General features: G+C 40.1%; 1 protein-coding gene across 1 annotated transcript; it reads right to left on the reverse strand.

Moving 5' to 3' along the window:
- Positions 1-897: 897 nt before the first annotated feature.
- On the reverse strand, positions 898-12722 carry LOC307117644 (E3 ubiquitin-protein ligase TRIM39-like). The gene is made up of 7 exons (XM_079802619.1): positions 12606-12722; positions 10555-11111; positions 6537-6632; positions 4030-4263; positions 2153-2306; positions 1679-1705; positions 898-1562 (listed from the first exon to the last, which is right to left on the reverse strand). The coding sequence occupies exons 2-7, from the start codon at positions 11107-11109 to the stop codon at positions 1018-1020; spliced, it is 1611 nt and encodes a 536-aa protein (XP_079658745.1). The 5' UTR covers positions 11110-11111; positions 12606-12722; the 3' UTR covers positions 898-1017.
- Positions 12723-14440: the final 1718 nt, after the last annotated feature.

A 14440-nucleotide genomic window follows, 5' to 3' on the forward strand; every position in this document is an offset into this window, starting at 1 on the left:
TGACCAAATAAAAACAAGGAAACTCATTAATTAATTACCATTTCCATCTCCTTTAACCATAAACAATGTTAAACTAGAATTATATATATAACAAAACTCTGACTATTATATATTGAACAAAACTCTGACTGCTACTGTGTACTACCCATTACACTGGCATCGATGGACTGCCGTCAGCTCACTCAAGTGCATGGATTCACTGTCACGATTCCTATTAGATTATATTAGAGTTTTTCTCCTAATTGTGCATTTTCATTCACAATCTTTGTGTCACAATCAATGAGATTCTGTTTTATTCTTATCCTGTCTGTCTGTTGTAATGTTTATGTGAGCAGATGCTCATGAACTTTCATTCTCTAATGTGTTTATATAATAATTATCTGTTTAGATTATAATCAATATCAGTTATAGAATTGAACACTTGTCTTTATTCAGATGCTGCACTTATTACAATATAAACCAAAAGCCTCAACATTTCAGAAGACATTCAATATTAACAGCTGGAGATGAGAGAAAGAGAAAATGACTTCAGAAATTTCCTTACAAAATAACAATATAAACACTCTGGAAAGTTTGGAAATGTAGCATATTATGTAGAATCTCATAGTAGATTTGAAAAGCAAAAGCAAAGGAGAAATTAAAGAGAAAAACAAACAAATATTTGTGTTTGTGCCATTCAAATGTAGTGATGAAATATATATATATATATATATATATATATATATATATATATATATATATATATATATATATATATATATATATATATATATATATATATATATATATATATATATATATATATATTATATATATATTCAAACAACATATAAATCACAAATATTTTATAGTTGATATTTTGTCAGTGGTTGATTTTTTTTTAAGGGCCTGAATATACAGTTCATTTTTGCACTTGTACACATTTTGCCCATCACATATTAATTTCTTTGTAATTGTTAGTAAAATCTTCTTGATTCCGGTTTGTGCAAATTATGTTTTTGTTTTTATTCACATATTCTAATTCATTAAAGGTGAGATGATCAGTGGGTTTGAGTTTTCACCTTCATCATTAAGGCCAGGGCTGAAATATGGATAGAGTTTCTCAGTGAAAGTCTGACCAGTGAAAGAGTAGAGATGAGATCTGGACTCCACATCATAAAAAGAGACCAGACCCTCCTCATAATCCACAAACACACCCACCTTCTCAGGTTTCACTCTCAGAGATAAAGAGACAGGTGGATATTCACAAGCTTCATATTCATTCTCATTCCTCAGAATCACAGTCCAGAATCCATCATCAGGACTCCGTGTGATCACCTCCCCCTTCCTGTTAATGGATTCTCTGATCACTCCTAATCTCCACCCAGTCTTTCCCTTCACCTGCACCTCATAGTAAAATCTCTCTGAACTGAATCCCTGCTTTGCCAGAACACAATAACCCTTATCAAATCTCTTTGGGTTTTCTGGGACGTTCCGCCTAATGTCTCCATGACTGACTTGTTTTCCATCCTCAGACAGGATGAGATATGGACTCGCTGTATCAGGATCCAGAGTCACATCCACTGAGAGAGATCAGACATTATCAATCAACTTCAGAACACACATGTTCAGATGTACAGTATATAATACAGATTATAAACAGAAGTATTGTGAGTGTATTGTGTCAGTCACACTGTACCTGCAAACTTCTGCACAAACTTCAACCCTGTGAACACAGATGACAATATAATGATGAATTATTAATATGAATAATTTCAGGTTAACAGTGAGTTTCTCTCTATTGGCAGCATCAGTGGTGTGTAGTGAGTTCTGCTGATGTGTTAGTGTTTGTACACGGATAGTTACATCATGTTGCTTACATGTCTCTAAAGTAAGTTAAAGTCATAGTGTTTTAGCTGATTATGGCGTGAGTTAAATTTAAACTTTACCGAGACTGGGTTTAGTAAGTGATTTTATCACACCAGTCTAGTGCTAACATGGCAGGTTGAAGTTATGTTGCAGTTATATTTATGAACAGTGTGATCTTTTGCAGACAGAGAAAAAATAATTCACAGGTCACAGATGCAAAAATATTATATATTTTCCTTGAATTTTTTTTCCCGTAGATATTTACTAACAAAAAAAATCTGTACACTGTATGATATTCTCATACCAGTTTGACTGAGCTTTTCATTTAGTGTCTCATGAGTTTTCTTCAGTTCAGTCAGAGCTCTAATCAGAGAGTTCACATTCAGATTCACATCAGAGTCAATCCTGATCTCAGTCCAGTTTTTGGTGTGTGGACGACTGTACAGAGATGAGCTCATCTACAGGAGAGAGAGAGAGAGAGAGAGAGAGAGAGAGAGAGAGCATCAAATATTTTGTTGACATATTAGAGTTAAAGTCCCATTGAACCGTATGTTGCAACTGATTTTATTTCAGTGCTGTGGTGTATTTCGTGAACTGGAAGTTACTTTTCAGATTTTGATTAAAGATTACCACGCAAACCATTTTTTTCTGTGTATTAACTTGCACGGATTAATTGTTCACCCTAAGACCTGTAATCGATTTTGATTTCATGAGGACTTTTTTCTACGTACACAAATGGCCTATTTCTCTCAAATATTATTCACAAATCTGTCTAAATTTGTGTTAGTGAGCACTTCTCCTTTGCTGAGATAATCCATCCACCTCTTAATTTCTGATAAACATTTCAAAAGTTATGAGCAAAAAAAAAAAATTGGATCTCTTGACCATAGGTGTAGGTACAGTACATTTTATAATGTCAACTACTGAAATGGGCTTAATGTGAGATATTGAATGTGATCAGCATGAGAAGCGGAATCAGGTGTAAAGGTCTAAGAATTGTAATCCTATGACAAAGGGTTTAAAAGTTATAATCATTTGAAAAGTTAATGTTTGAGCTGGTTGTGGGGTTATAGAGTTGGTCCAAAAGATAGTTTACTCATACGATGTGACGGCTGTTAGTAAGAGCCTCAGCATTTAATAAAAACTGGCTTTGATCGGTTAACTATTTTATATGTTCTTCAATATGTTTCATGCGGTTTCATGCGTGAGGGACGCCGGACAAATGGATGTCTATCTGAGTCTAAAAATATACGGGCAGCATGTGACCTGAAGCTGGTCTCTAATTGGTTCTTAAAGATCCTCCTCCGGACGCAGGTCGCTGCGTCCCTTGCGAATCAGAATTGGATGTGTGTTATTTTGTCCAATCTGATTGGTTCTCGTCACCTGTCATTCAACTTTACACTCTTGGCAACTAAAGCGAAAGTGACACATTCACTCCGACTCGCCAAAACCTTGCTATGATGATCACTTTCGTAGAGATGGCAGCAGTTAAACCAAATTCTTTCATAAGGCGTTCGCTGGAAGAAAACAAAAGGATCTCGAACCGGACCAACGCAATTTACAAATCCAGCAGCAGGCCAGTGAAAGAGGATGAAGCTGCACACGGAGATTCACGCGCTTGTTATGAGAAACGTAGATGGCTGGCTGGATGTGTTGTTAGCAATGCCCTTTATTGCTTTCCCTGTCTTTTATTTCAAAGTGTCGGTACTGAAGTTTTTTATGGACAACAACGGGTGTAAGAGACCTCAAATATCTAACTGAACAATGCAAACGTCATGATACTACTGAGATGACTGACTTTAATCAGAGTCATTGAGAAATTTGCTGGCCAGAAAGAAAGGAGAGCAAAATGTATGTTCAAGTAGTCAACATGCTAGTCGGTTGTTGCTGTTTTTGTTTTGTTTTTCCTTTCCTCATTCAATTATATGTGGGAAATGAATGTGTAAAAAGATAAAAGTGAAGACGTGAAGACGCCCCTTCCCCCCCCGAAAAAAAATAATTATCACCAGCCGCCACTGCATAGGGGATATAGCACCTTCAGTGCACCTCTTTTGCTGTGGCTTGTTTGGAACTATTATGATTGGAGTGATACAGCAAAAACAGAATATGATCAAAGTCCCCCACCTCTGGTTTGTCCTGTAATATTGTACATGATGGCTGATGAGACAGATGTTGACTGACCTGTAGGAGTTTGAGATGATCGTCTGTGTGTGAGAGCTGCTCCAGCTCAGTGTTTCTCCTCTTCAGCTCAGTGATTTCCTGCTCCAGCTCTTTAATGAGATCTTCAGCCTGTTTCTCTGCTGCTTTCTGCTGTTCCTCCATCATCTTCAGCTGCTCAGACTGACATCTCTCAATGGAGCGGATCAGATCAGTGAAGAGCTCAACATTGGAGGATTTCTCTTCCTCTGTGTTTCTCTGATGAATGACAACAGTTTAGAGATGTTCTATTTGTTAATATTTTACGTATTATTTAAAGGAATACTTCACCACAAAATGAAAATTCTCTCATCATCAATTAACCTCATGTCTAGGGATGCACCGAATCCAGGATTCGGGTTCGGATTCGGCCGAATATTTGGCTTTGTGACTTGGTTTGGTTTCTGCCAAACCTTAGAATTTTTTTCCACCTATGCGCGCTCCGCTGGTCGAACGTAATAACGCTGCTGTTGATTATGGGAAGGTGTTTACTAGCTGGACCGTTCGACTGCAGTCAGCTGTGAGAAAGCGAAAATGGAACTTGTGCACAGAAAACGTGATTTCTGGCAGTACTTTCAGTCAAAAGAAGGCGATTCAAGTCGAGCTACATGTTCAATTTGCAATGCCGATTTGTCTCGTGGTGGCAAGGACCCTAAACAATAGCCGCTGTTAAAACATTTGCGTAAACATCCGAAAGAATACGAGTTGTGCATGAACTACAGACAGCAGACAAAATGCAGCAACTTCAGGTAGGAAGGACAGTCATCCTGACATAATGATGCCTATTCTTCATTTAAATTAAATAAAAAATGCACTGCTGTTGGGATGCTCATTTTGGTTAATTTTTCCAACCGACAACCGCTGCTCATTATCCGATTATTAACCATTAGTTGATAAGATTATAATATTGAATTGGCATTAAATAAAAATATGATTGATGAGTGTCTATGACCCATTAAAAATATACTTTTTTCACAGGTTTATTTTACCGTGCAAACAGCAGCATACAGATCAAATAAAATATAAATAAAAAGAATAAAATAAATAGGCCTACACTAAATATTTTTCACTTAAATAATTACCAAATTAAGATTACAAAACGAAAATACACTGAATCCGTTTGAAGCTTTGAAGAACCGGAATAGTTTTTTTGTCAAATAAAAACAGCAGGCCTACCTCAACCCTTACCTTGTTGTTTTTTTTGTTTTTTTTTAAAGTAACATGTCTACGTGATGTGGGTTAGTCTGGAGCGCAGCCTGTTGACAGCCTTGTCTTGTTTATACTTTCGTCTGTCTCTGCAGTGCGAGCCTCCAACGACTTCTGCACTCTCCGTTGTGCTGTTCTTTGAAACGACAAAGGGCGACTCAGGGTAATTGTTCTATAAACCATCAGGAAACAGCGGCGAGAAGAACTTGCGTGACAATGTTTTCTTTAGTAAACTTGACCAAAACCACACTACGAAAAGCCTTAAACAAGGCATCAGATGGCACTGATGCCCCGGGAATACAGAGAGAATGCCTCGCTAGAGTGGCCAGCCTCGGGGAGAGCCTTTCATTTGCTTTCCACCAGTCAGGAGCTTGTGCTACTGCTGTATTTTAATACCGCATTGCATATTTTGCAGTATGAGCATTCCTACACTGCTGTGGACTTTGTTTACTTCATTAATGTGTTTACTGTGTTAATGGACTGAGGATGGGAGTAGGATTCGGTATTCGGTTTGGCTTCGGCAAAATCTTAACGAGTGGATTCGGTATTCGGCCGAACCCCAAAAATCTGGATTCGGTGCATCCCTACTCATGTCACTTAACTCTTTCCCCACCAGAGAGAAACGCATTTTTGTTAAAGACTACATCTGAATCGGATTCAGAAAGATGATCAAAACATAGATGGAGTAGATCGAGTCCATCAACACCCTAAAGCTTCATAGTCCTTTAGCTCTTCCTGGGTCGACATTTCATTAGGGTAACATGGGCAGTTTTGATTTATATGCTTTTTAATGTTGATTGCATTATTTTACGTATGCATATTCTTACATATGCAATCACTTGTTTCTGTTTTTTATTCACCTGTGTTTTAATCAGGAGATTCAGTTCTCAGCTCTTTCAGAAGATGTATAATAGTGCCCCCTACTGTATAACAGTGAAAACACAGAAAGCCGTAAATTTCCGGCAATGGCGGGGAAAGAGTTAAAATGTGTGATTTTCAGTGTAACACTAAATAAATGTTCATGCTGCTTTTGAGGACAAGCTGACAAAGCACTCCAATAAAACTGCATACAACTCGTGCAATAAACCAAGATTACTAAAAGATGGCAGAACTCTCAATGTATTCAACACCTTTATTAATTAGATTGAAATATTATGATGCATTAAATTTTTTGAGATGTATTTTTTGATAGGATAGTTGAAGAGTGATCAGAAAGTGAAATGGGAGAGGGGGATCGGAAATGACCATGAGAGAGGATATGAACTGGGGTTGATCGAAGCACAAACCTTTCTCAGCTCTACAGAGTGTTTGATCTCTTGAATCTTCTTAATTCTGTCCTGGATCATCTGATGAACGTCTGTCTGTGTCTGAACCAGCTGATTCTACAAACAGAGAAAAACACATTCATCACTGAATATAGCTTGTTTAATAGAATAAAACAAAACATTCAAAGATCATGTGAATTCAAATGTACAGTTTTGAATCTTTTAGTCCATGTCTGACAATTTTGGGGGTAACAGCTTTTATTACAAAGTAAAGCTTTTATTAGATGTAATGAAAGACTATTGGATTTAGCTGGGTTTTTTTGTTAAGGGTCAGGTTCTTCAACATGTCAAGACTAAGGAAAGAAAACATTTAGGTTACTAATGTCACCCCTATTGCCGGAAGGAGGGAATGGAGACGTTACGTCGGACTGAACTGACATAATGGGATCTCACCTGAGTGACTTTTACCAATCAACTTCAAGTGGTAATAGAACAAGCACATTGGCAAATGAGATTTGCACCGCAAGCCATTCCCCGCTTCCGGTATATAAGGCAAACTCTCACATTAAGTTTTCTGCTGAGGAGACGAGACGGAGTCCCTGCCGTTTCAGTGGAGTTGTGGCTATGGAACGTTATGTCTCTGTTACCTCTTTCAGGGAACAAGGGTTACATTAGTAATCTAGACCTTCCCTATCAGTCATTGATGGAAAGTGTTACAACAACTGCCCTGAGTAAGTGCCCTATGTCGATCACTTGTGTTCCTTCTGACCCTATACAGTGAGACTACATCCTGCCCGTAGGGAGGTAACATGTGGACTTACACATATAGACTGACGATTTGGGGAGTGCTACATATGAAAGATTTCTATGGGCAGAACCCGCCTTGTTCAGGGGTGGAGTCAATACCATTACAGAGTTGGTAGAGGATCACCTAGGAGGCATCTAGTCTAGTACAGGGGCCGACCAACCGGGCATACACACAAGTACTATACCTGGCATCAGCATCTGACTGCCGAGAATGCTGGAGGAACTCCAGGGTTCAACAGTTGGAGAACTCACCTGAGGAGCAGAATAGGCACTCGTATCCCGTCCTCAGAGGGGAATGGTGCAGCAAGAGAGACACTGAGCCAGCCTACCCGGCATATTACCTGTTTGTACCAAGGTAATATGCCGGGTAATATGCCACATAGGAAGAAACTAGCCCCCGTAAGCATGCCTCATCGAGGGGGCTTCAGCTGAAGTGATAGTGTCCCGGTGTGGGGGCCATGATTGTGGTGGCAAACTTACCTGGCTCCACAGTTCCCGTGAGGGAGAGGCTTGAGATGCATGAGAAGGCATTGTGTCATCGAACCACAGACAGCAGCAGCATTCTGCCGGGGCAGAATGTGTTTTATCGTCTCTGTCTGCATTTGTACTGCTGAGAACTGCTGGGCAAAGTTCTCAACAGAGTCGCTTTAAGTATTATTATCAGAGCCTGCTGAGCTCCCAGCTGAGCTCACTCAAGCAGTGAATAGTTTCTATTTAACGAGCGTTCCATGGCTGGCGCGGAAGCTGCGCATTTTCAGCCTCCGCGTGTGAAGACCGACGTAGGTAAAGACATCTGTATTCGACTCTTCCTCTGCTCGACTCCTCCGATGCAAGGACTCCGGTAAGGCACAGAGTTATCTCCGTTTCTTGTCCTCTTTCACCTCCCTTTCCTCTCTCTAACCATGTGTGTCCAGGCCATTCCCGTTATCTCTCAACCATGCCCCACTATTACACGTAGGCCTTCACGGCACCGTAACACTGCTAATCTACGTCCTGTTTCCTCCTCCTCTAATGTCCCTCCCTCTTTTTCTGTGGGGCTATGTAATTGTCGGTCAGCTGTCAATAAAGCTGACTTCATTCCAGGCTTTGCCACTCAATCCGCTCTCAAAATCTTGGCCTTGACTGAGACTTGGGTCCGCCCAGAAGACTCAGCAACACCTGCTGCTCCTTCTAATAACTTCTCTTTCTCCCACACCCCTCGCCAGACTGGGAGGGGTGGAGGAACGGGTCTTCTCATTTCTAACAACTGGAAATACTCAACTCATACATCTCTTTGCAATAACAACACATTTGAATACCACGCTATTACGCTTACAACCCCCTTTAAAATCCATATTGTAGTAGTTTACCGCTCCCCAGGTCCATTGACCACCTTTGTTGTCCTCATTCCCAGAGGATGGCAGCCCACTCATAGTCCTTGGCGACTTCAACATTCACCTGGACAAATCTTATACTTCAGATTTCCACTCCCTCCTAGCATCATTCGATCTCAAACGCCTCATCACTTCACATACCCACAAATCTGGTAATCATCTGGACCTCATTTACACATGCAACTGCTCTACAGGCAACATTTTGGTCAAACCTCTACACATCTCAGATCATTTCTTCATCACACCACCAGTTCCTCCACCAGTTACATTCAGGCGAAACCTGCGCTCACTTTCTCCTTCTAATCTCTCCTCTACTCTGTCATCCTCCCTTCCCTCATCCACAAAATTCTCCTCTATGGATGTTAACACTGCAAGTGACACTTTATGCTCCACTTTAACTTCTTGTCTAGACAGTATTTGCCCTCTTTCTTTTAGGCCAGCACGAGCTACTCCCTCTAACCCTTGGTTATCTGATGTTATTCGTGAACACCGGAGGATATTCAGGGCAGCAGAGAGAAAATGGCGTAAATCTAACCACCCATCTGATCTAGGTAAGTATCAGTCCTTGCTCTCATCCTTCTCGGATGAAGTACATGCAGCTAAATCTTCTTATTTCCAAAACAAGATCAACAGCACCTCAAACTCAAGCACACTTTTCAGAACATTTAACTGTCCTCCCCCACCACCTTCCTATCTTCAGACGATTTTTCCCAATTCTTCACAAACAAAACAACAACTATCAGCAGTCAGTTCTCACCCACACGCACTGTGGATTTTAGATCAGCCACATCCACAACCAAACATCCTCTCCCTTAATTTTCTACACTCATATCTCAGTCTTTATCTCAGCATTGCAATGGTCATCTTCCTGCAGTGGGTGCATGACTCATGAACAAATGCTACCTCAGCATGCTCGGGCTGTCAGACGAGGCCAGGAAATAAACACATCCAGAAATAAACGGGTGGAATGACATCTTAAAAAAGATGCAGCATCAGCATGTTTACTCTTTTACATAAATTGCTCTTTAGATGTTGAAGCGCCCTGGGGTACAGCCACTGAACTTAACCGTGCAAGCACTCAGCAACCGCAATCTCCGCTGGAATGTGCCTTCACACCAACACAGGAACAGCTTCCCTCTTGTTCAGTAGACTCACTGAATTATGATCGAAAAGCAGAGTGAAACAATGTCCGCTCTGCTCTGAAGCTCTCATGGTTCATGGGTTCATTGATTCATTCTCTCTCTGTTTGTGTGGTTGTGTTGGAGGCGTGGTTACTGATTGCTACTCTGATCATCACATCCAGCTGCACCTGATTACCTCTCCCTATATATTCACCTCACTCACTCTTACGTGTTGTCAGTTAGTTACAGGCTTCGCTGTGTCGTGTGTGTGTGTTTCTCCTGGGAGTTCTGCCCGTCTCGGTTCTGGAATTCTCCGCTGTGGATCTGCCCATTGCATCCCTGCGTCCCAGCCCTGCGTTTCATCCGCCTGTTCCTCTGCCTGCCTGGAAATCCTGGTCCTCCTCTGTAACTACGGACTTCCTGAGTGATCTTCCTCTGTGTGTTCTGAGAGCTAAATAAAGCACCATTTTACTTGCAATTGGATCCTATGTATCTTTCCCTGACAGAAGCAACAGCTTAATGTGCGAGTTTGCATGCTGCCTTATATACCCGGAAGCGGGGAGTGGCTTGCGATGCAAATCTGACTTGTTGGCTTGTTCTGTTGCCACTCGAAGGTGATTGGGCTCTCAGGCGAGATCCCTATAAGTCAGTTCAGTCCGACGTAACATTGAACGTGACTGACTGATAGGGAACTGCATTTCATGGGATGTTTAAAGTGCTTTGTTTGTATCTCTTTACCTTCTTCTCTCGGCTCTCCTCCTCTATAGGAACAGTGTTGTGAGTCCTGTGTTCTCCTTCAGTGCAGAACAGACACACACACGTCTGATCATCTCTGCAGAACAGCTCCAGAGGTCTCTCGTGTTTCTGGCATATGTAATCCTCCAGATTTTCCACAGCATTGATGAGTTTGTGTTTCTTTAGACGTGGGACTCTGCGATGAGACTCCAGATGAGTCTCACAGTAAGAGCTTTGACACATCAGGCAGGTCTTCACAGCTTTCTGCTTTCTTTCATCACAGACGTCACAGAACACCTCAGATTCTCCTAGATTGAGCTTCTCCTTAAAGTGTTGCGCAACCTCTCTGAGTGTTGTATTAATCTTGAGATCAAGTCTTTTGCTGAATTTATCTTTACAGAGTGGACAGAAGCAGGTCTGTGTGTCCGTCCAGCACTTGCTCAGGCAGGATCTGCAGAAGTTGTGTCCACATGGAGTGGTGACTGGATCAGTGAACACTTCCAGACAGATGGAGCACTGGAGCTCCTCATTTAGTGCTGGACCACTGGAGGACGCCATGACTGAAAAGATAAGTAATGACAATATATCATCTACACGGCTGAAGAGAGGGATTTTGATAATTATATGCACTGAATAAATTAGGCTATGGATTTTGCATGTTAAATACTCAGTTTTGGGGAATAACTTGTGACATATAATGGAGTTATGTAATTTAATTACAAAAAAAATTTAACTGTTATCAGTTACTGAGGAAAAAATGTGTAATTAAATTACAGTTAGTTATGAAAATGTTAATGATTACAAAAGAATATATCTGAATATCTTCTGTAAAAAGCTAGGATATGTTGAATAATATTAGTTTGTTGCTTTGTCTGTTTTTGATGTGTGTGAGGTCTCCTGCCATTTAAAGGCTGTTTAGTAAAGCGATGCTATTCTGATGCTTTTGATTGGTTCTCTTGTTTGAATTTGCAGCGCACGTCTGCCAATCACATCAATCCACATTGCCGCTGAAAGCTTTAGGCTACAATCTGTCTGAGAGTTGCCACCATGGCAAATTATGAAAATACATTCCAGTGCTGGAAATTTAAAAATAATTTCATGCAGAAATCATAAAAGGGCGCAAATATAACAGTTCAGTGCAAAATATGTTGGCCAGCTATTAAAATGCTATCAACATCAAAGGTTTCAATGTCGAACCTGAGGAAGCATCTCCTATAATGAATGTTAACCTGAAGCGCCACCTAGTGGACAAATCTCTCGATTAGTTTGTCCCATTTTGACTTCTTTAACTACACAACGATTGGTCATTGAGTCTAAACAATATTTTAGGTGGAATATAACTTTTATTTAAAAAAAATTATGACAGCTAAACAGTCTGTTTGGGTTGAATCTATTCTTGCTTATGTTAGTGAGAAATCAATATTAGCTCTTTATATATGGTATAATGCTTTCCCTTCATACACACAAAGTGGTAAAAAGGCTAGTATGCAGATTTTTATTCATTTTTTTGTATCAGTTAGAAGAAAAACATGAAATTAAGGTTGAACCACTGTAGTCACATGGATTATTTTAACAATTTCTTTCTGGACCTTGAAATTGGTCATTAAATTGCTGTCTATGGAGGATCGGATTTCATCAAAAAAATATCTTAATTTGTGTTCTGAAGATGAACGAAGGTATTTTTGGGTGAACTAACAATTTAACTTCTAAATACAGAAACCAAACAGAAACTAAATATGCGTCTCTGGGAGCCACAGAACAGCAAATGTAACAGATTTTTACAACAACATTTTAAAACCATCATAAGATCTTTTATAAAAGACAACAGAAAATTTGTGGAACTGTAATTTTTCAAACAAATAACTTACTAAATAAACACCAAGTGTCATTTCTGTTTAAAGGAGTTATGATTTTCTCTGAACTTTGTTTATTCTGTCTGCAGTTCACACACTTCCTGTTTCTGATATGTGACATGAACACAGACTTTGATTTGACAAACATTCTTATATTGCATCATGACATTAAACTAGTGAACTTACATTCCCATCGCTTACCTGTGAGTGAATATCAGATCTGATCGTTGATTTCAGAGTTTCTGAATGTTGTTGTGAAGAAGCTTCAGGTTCATCTGTTCAGTTTCACTTTCACTGAAGTCTTCACACACATGCAGTGATGTCATAGAGCTCCGCCCATAATCATGAATATGAAACAGTTCCTGATTCATCCCTGATGAAAACAGTGTAAGAAACTGTTAGAATATGTGTGTAGTTGTGATTAGTTCCTCAATGTTGTGTTTGCTCTGGACGGTGTGTGAGTCTCAGTGTGGACTGACTTGAGGAGAAAGCGAGACCTGAGCCCTGATCCTCCAGAGATGAAGGTGTTGTGTTTCTCCACTGCCAGTGGCGGCGCTAATGCACTATTGAGTAGTTTAAGATCGTCAGAGATCCAGAGACACACAGGACTCACTTTACTCTGTGACACTGACGCTCAGGAGAGTGTGTGTGACAGTCATGGATCCACCGATCAAACCTGCACAGAGTCTCTGGGTTCAGACTGGAGAACAGCAGATGATGAAGATGAAGAGAGAAACCACAGCTGAGGAACAACACAGCCATGAGGATTTAATCCTTCAGCTGTGTTTCTTCCTTTAATGTTTTTACCTTTTCATGACATTTGTCTGCTATGTCAGTAACTGATGGTTTCAAATCACTTGAGTTGCTTTTAAAGTCACTTTTCCCCTCATCTCTGTAAAAACTGGCGTTTAGGTTCATTATTAAGGGCTGTAATTGAGGCTATTTAGATTATCTGCCAATTATTTCTTGTTTTATTAAGACAAACACGTTATTAATCTCTCAACAGACTGAGTTCAGTAACTGTGAATTCATTAGTGAATCTGGATTAGTCTCTTTTGTGGGCAGTGACACTAATAATGATGATTCTTGCTCTTGACAAGCCGTTTTCTACTATATTTGATCGTATAAACATGACATAATTGACCTTAAGCGTGTAAAAACAAATACTTCAGTTTCTGGTTTCCTTCCATTTCTCTTTGCTTTACATTTGTCACAATATAATTGTTTTTTGACAATTTACTGTGGTCATTTTTAGACTCGATGGATGTGAAAAACTGAGCGAAGTGGAGGAGAAACATCAGCGTCAGAAACCTCATGATCTCAGAACTGAAGAAAAGTCTTTCAAAGGCCATCAACTTGGAAAGAGTTTAATTCAGAAAGGTTTTAACATCACAAACCGTACTAATGCCCTCAGTGTGGGAGGAGTTTCTCACAAAGAGGAAACCTTGAAATGCATATAAATATTCCCACTGGAGAGAAACCGTATTCATGCCACGAGTGTGGAAAGAGTTTCACTCGGGCAGAGACTGTCAAAGATCATCATCTCTGAATTCACTCTGGAGTAAAGTCATTTAAACTGAGCAGTAAAACACTGAGAATCTGTGCAAATGAGAAGACTGTAGACTATTTAATTTTGATGTGTATTTAATCTCTGTTGATATTAAATGACAGTATTCGCTCAAGTCAGGGTTGTGAACTGCATTTAATACTGTCCTAAAATGGCCGGTCGCTTCGGCTCCAAGCCGACTCTGTATCCGTCGTCCAGCGACAGCGACGGGAGCGTTGAGATTGTCATGGACGGGGCAGGACCTCGTATCGGTGGAGACCGAGTGCGCATGCGCAGGTTGTGAGCGCGTTGTTTGTGTTTGAGCTCCGTCAAATTGATTCATAATCCTTGATTTCCTTCTTAACACTCGCTTACAAACGAATACTTTCTATTATTTACAGCGTGTGAGCATATCTCCGATACGATTCTCTATAAAAAACGGATTGCTTTGATATCGCTACTTATATCCGAACTTCCGCTACTAGCCATA

Source organism: Gobio gobio (assembly GCF_949357685.1).
Source record: "Gobio gobio genome assembly, chromosome: 21".
NCBI classification, from domain to species: Eukaryota; Metazoa; Chordata; class Actinopteri; order Cypriniformes; family Gobionidae; genus Gobio; species Gobio gobio.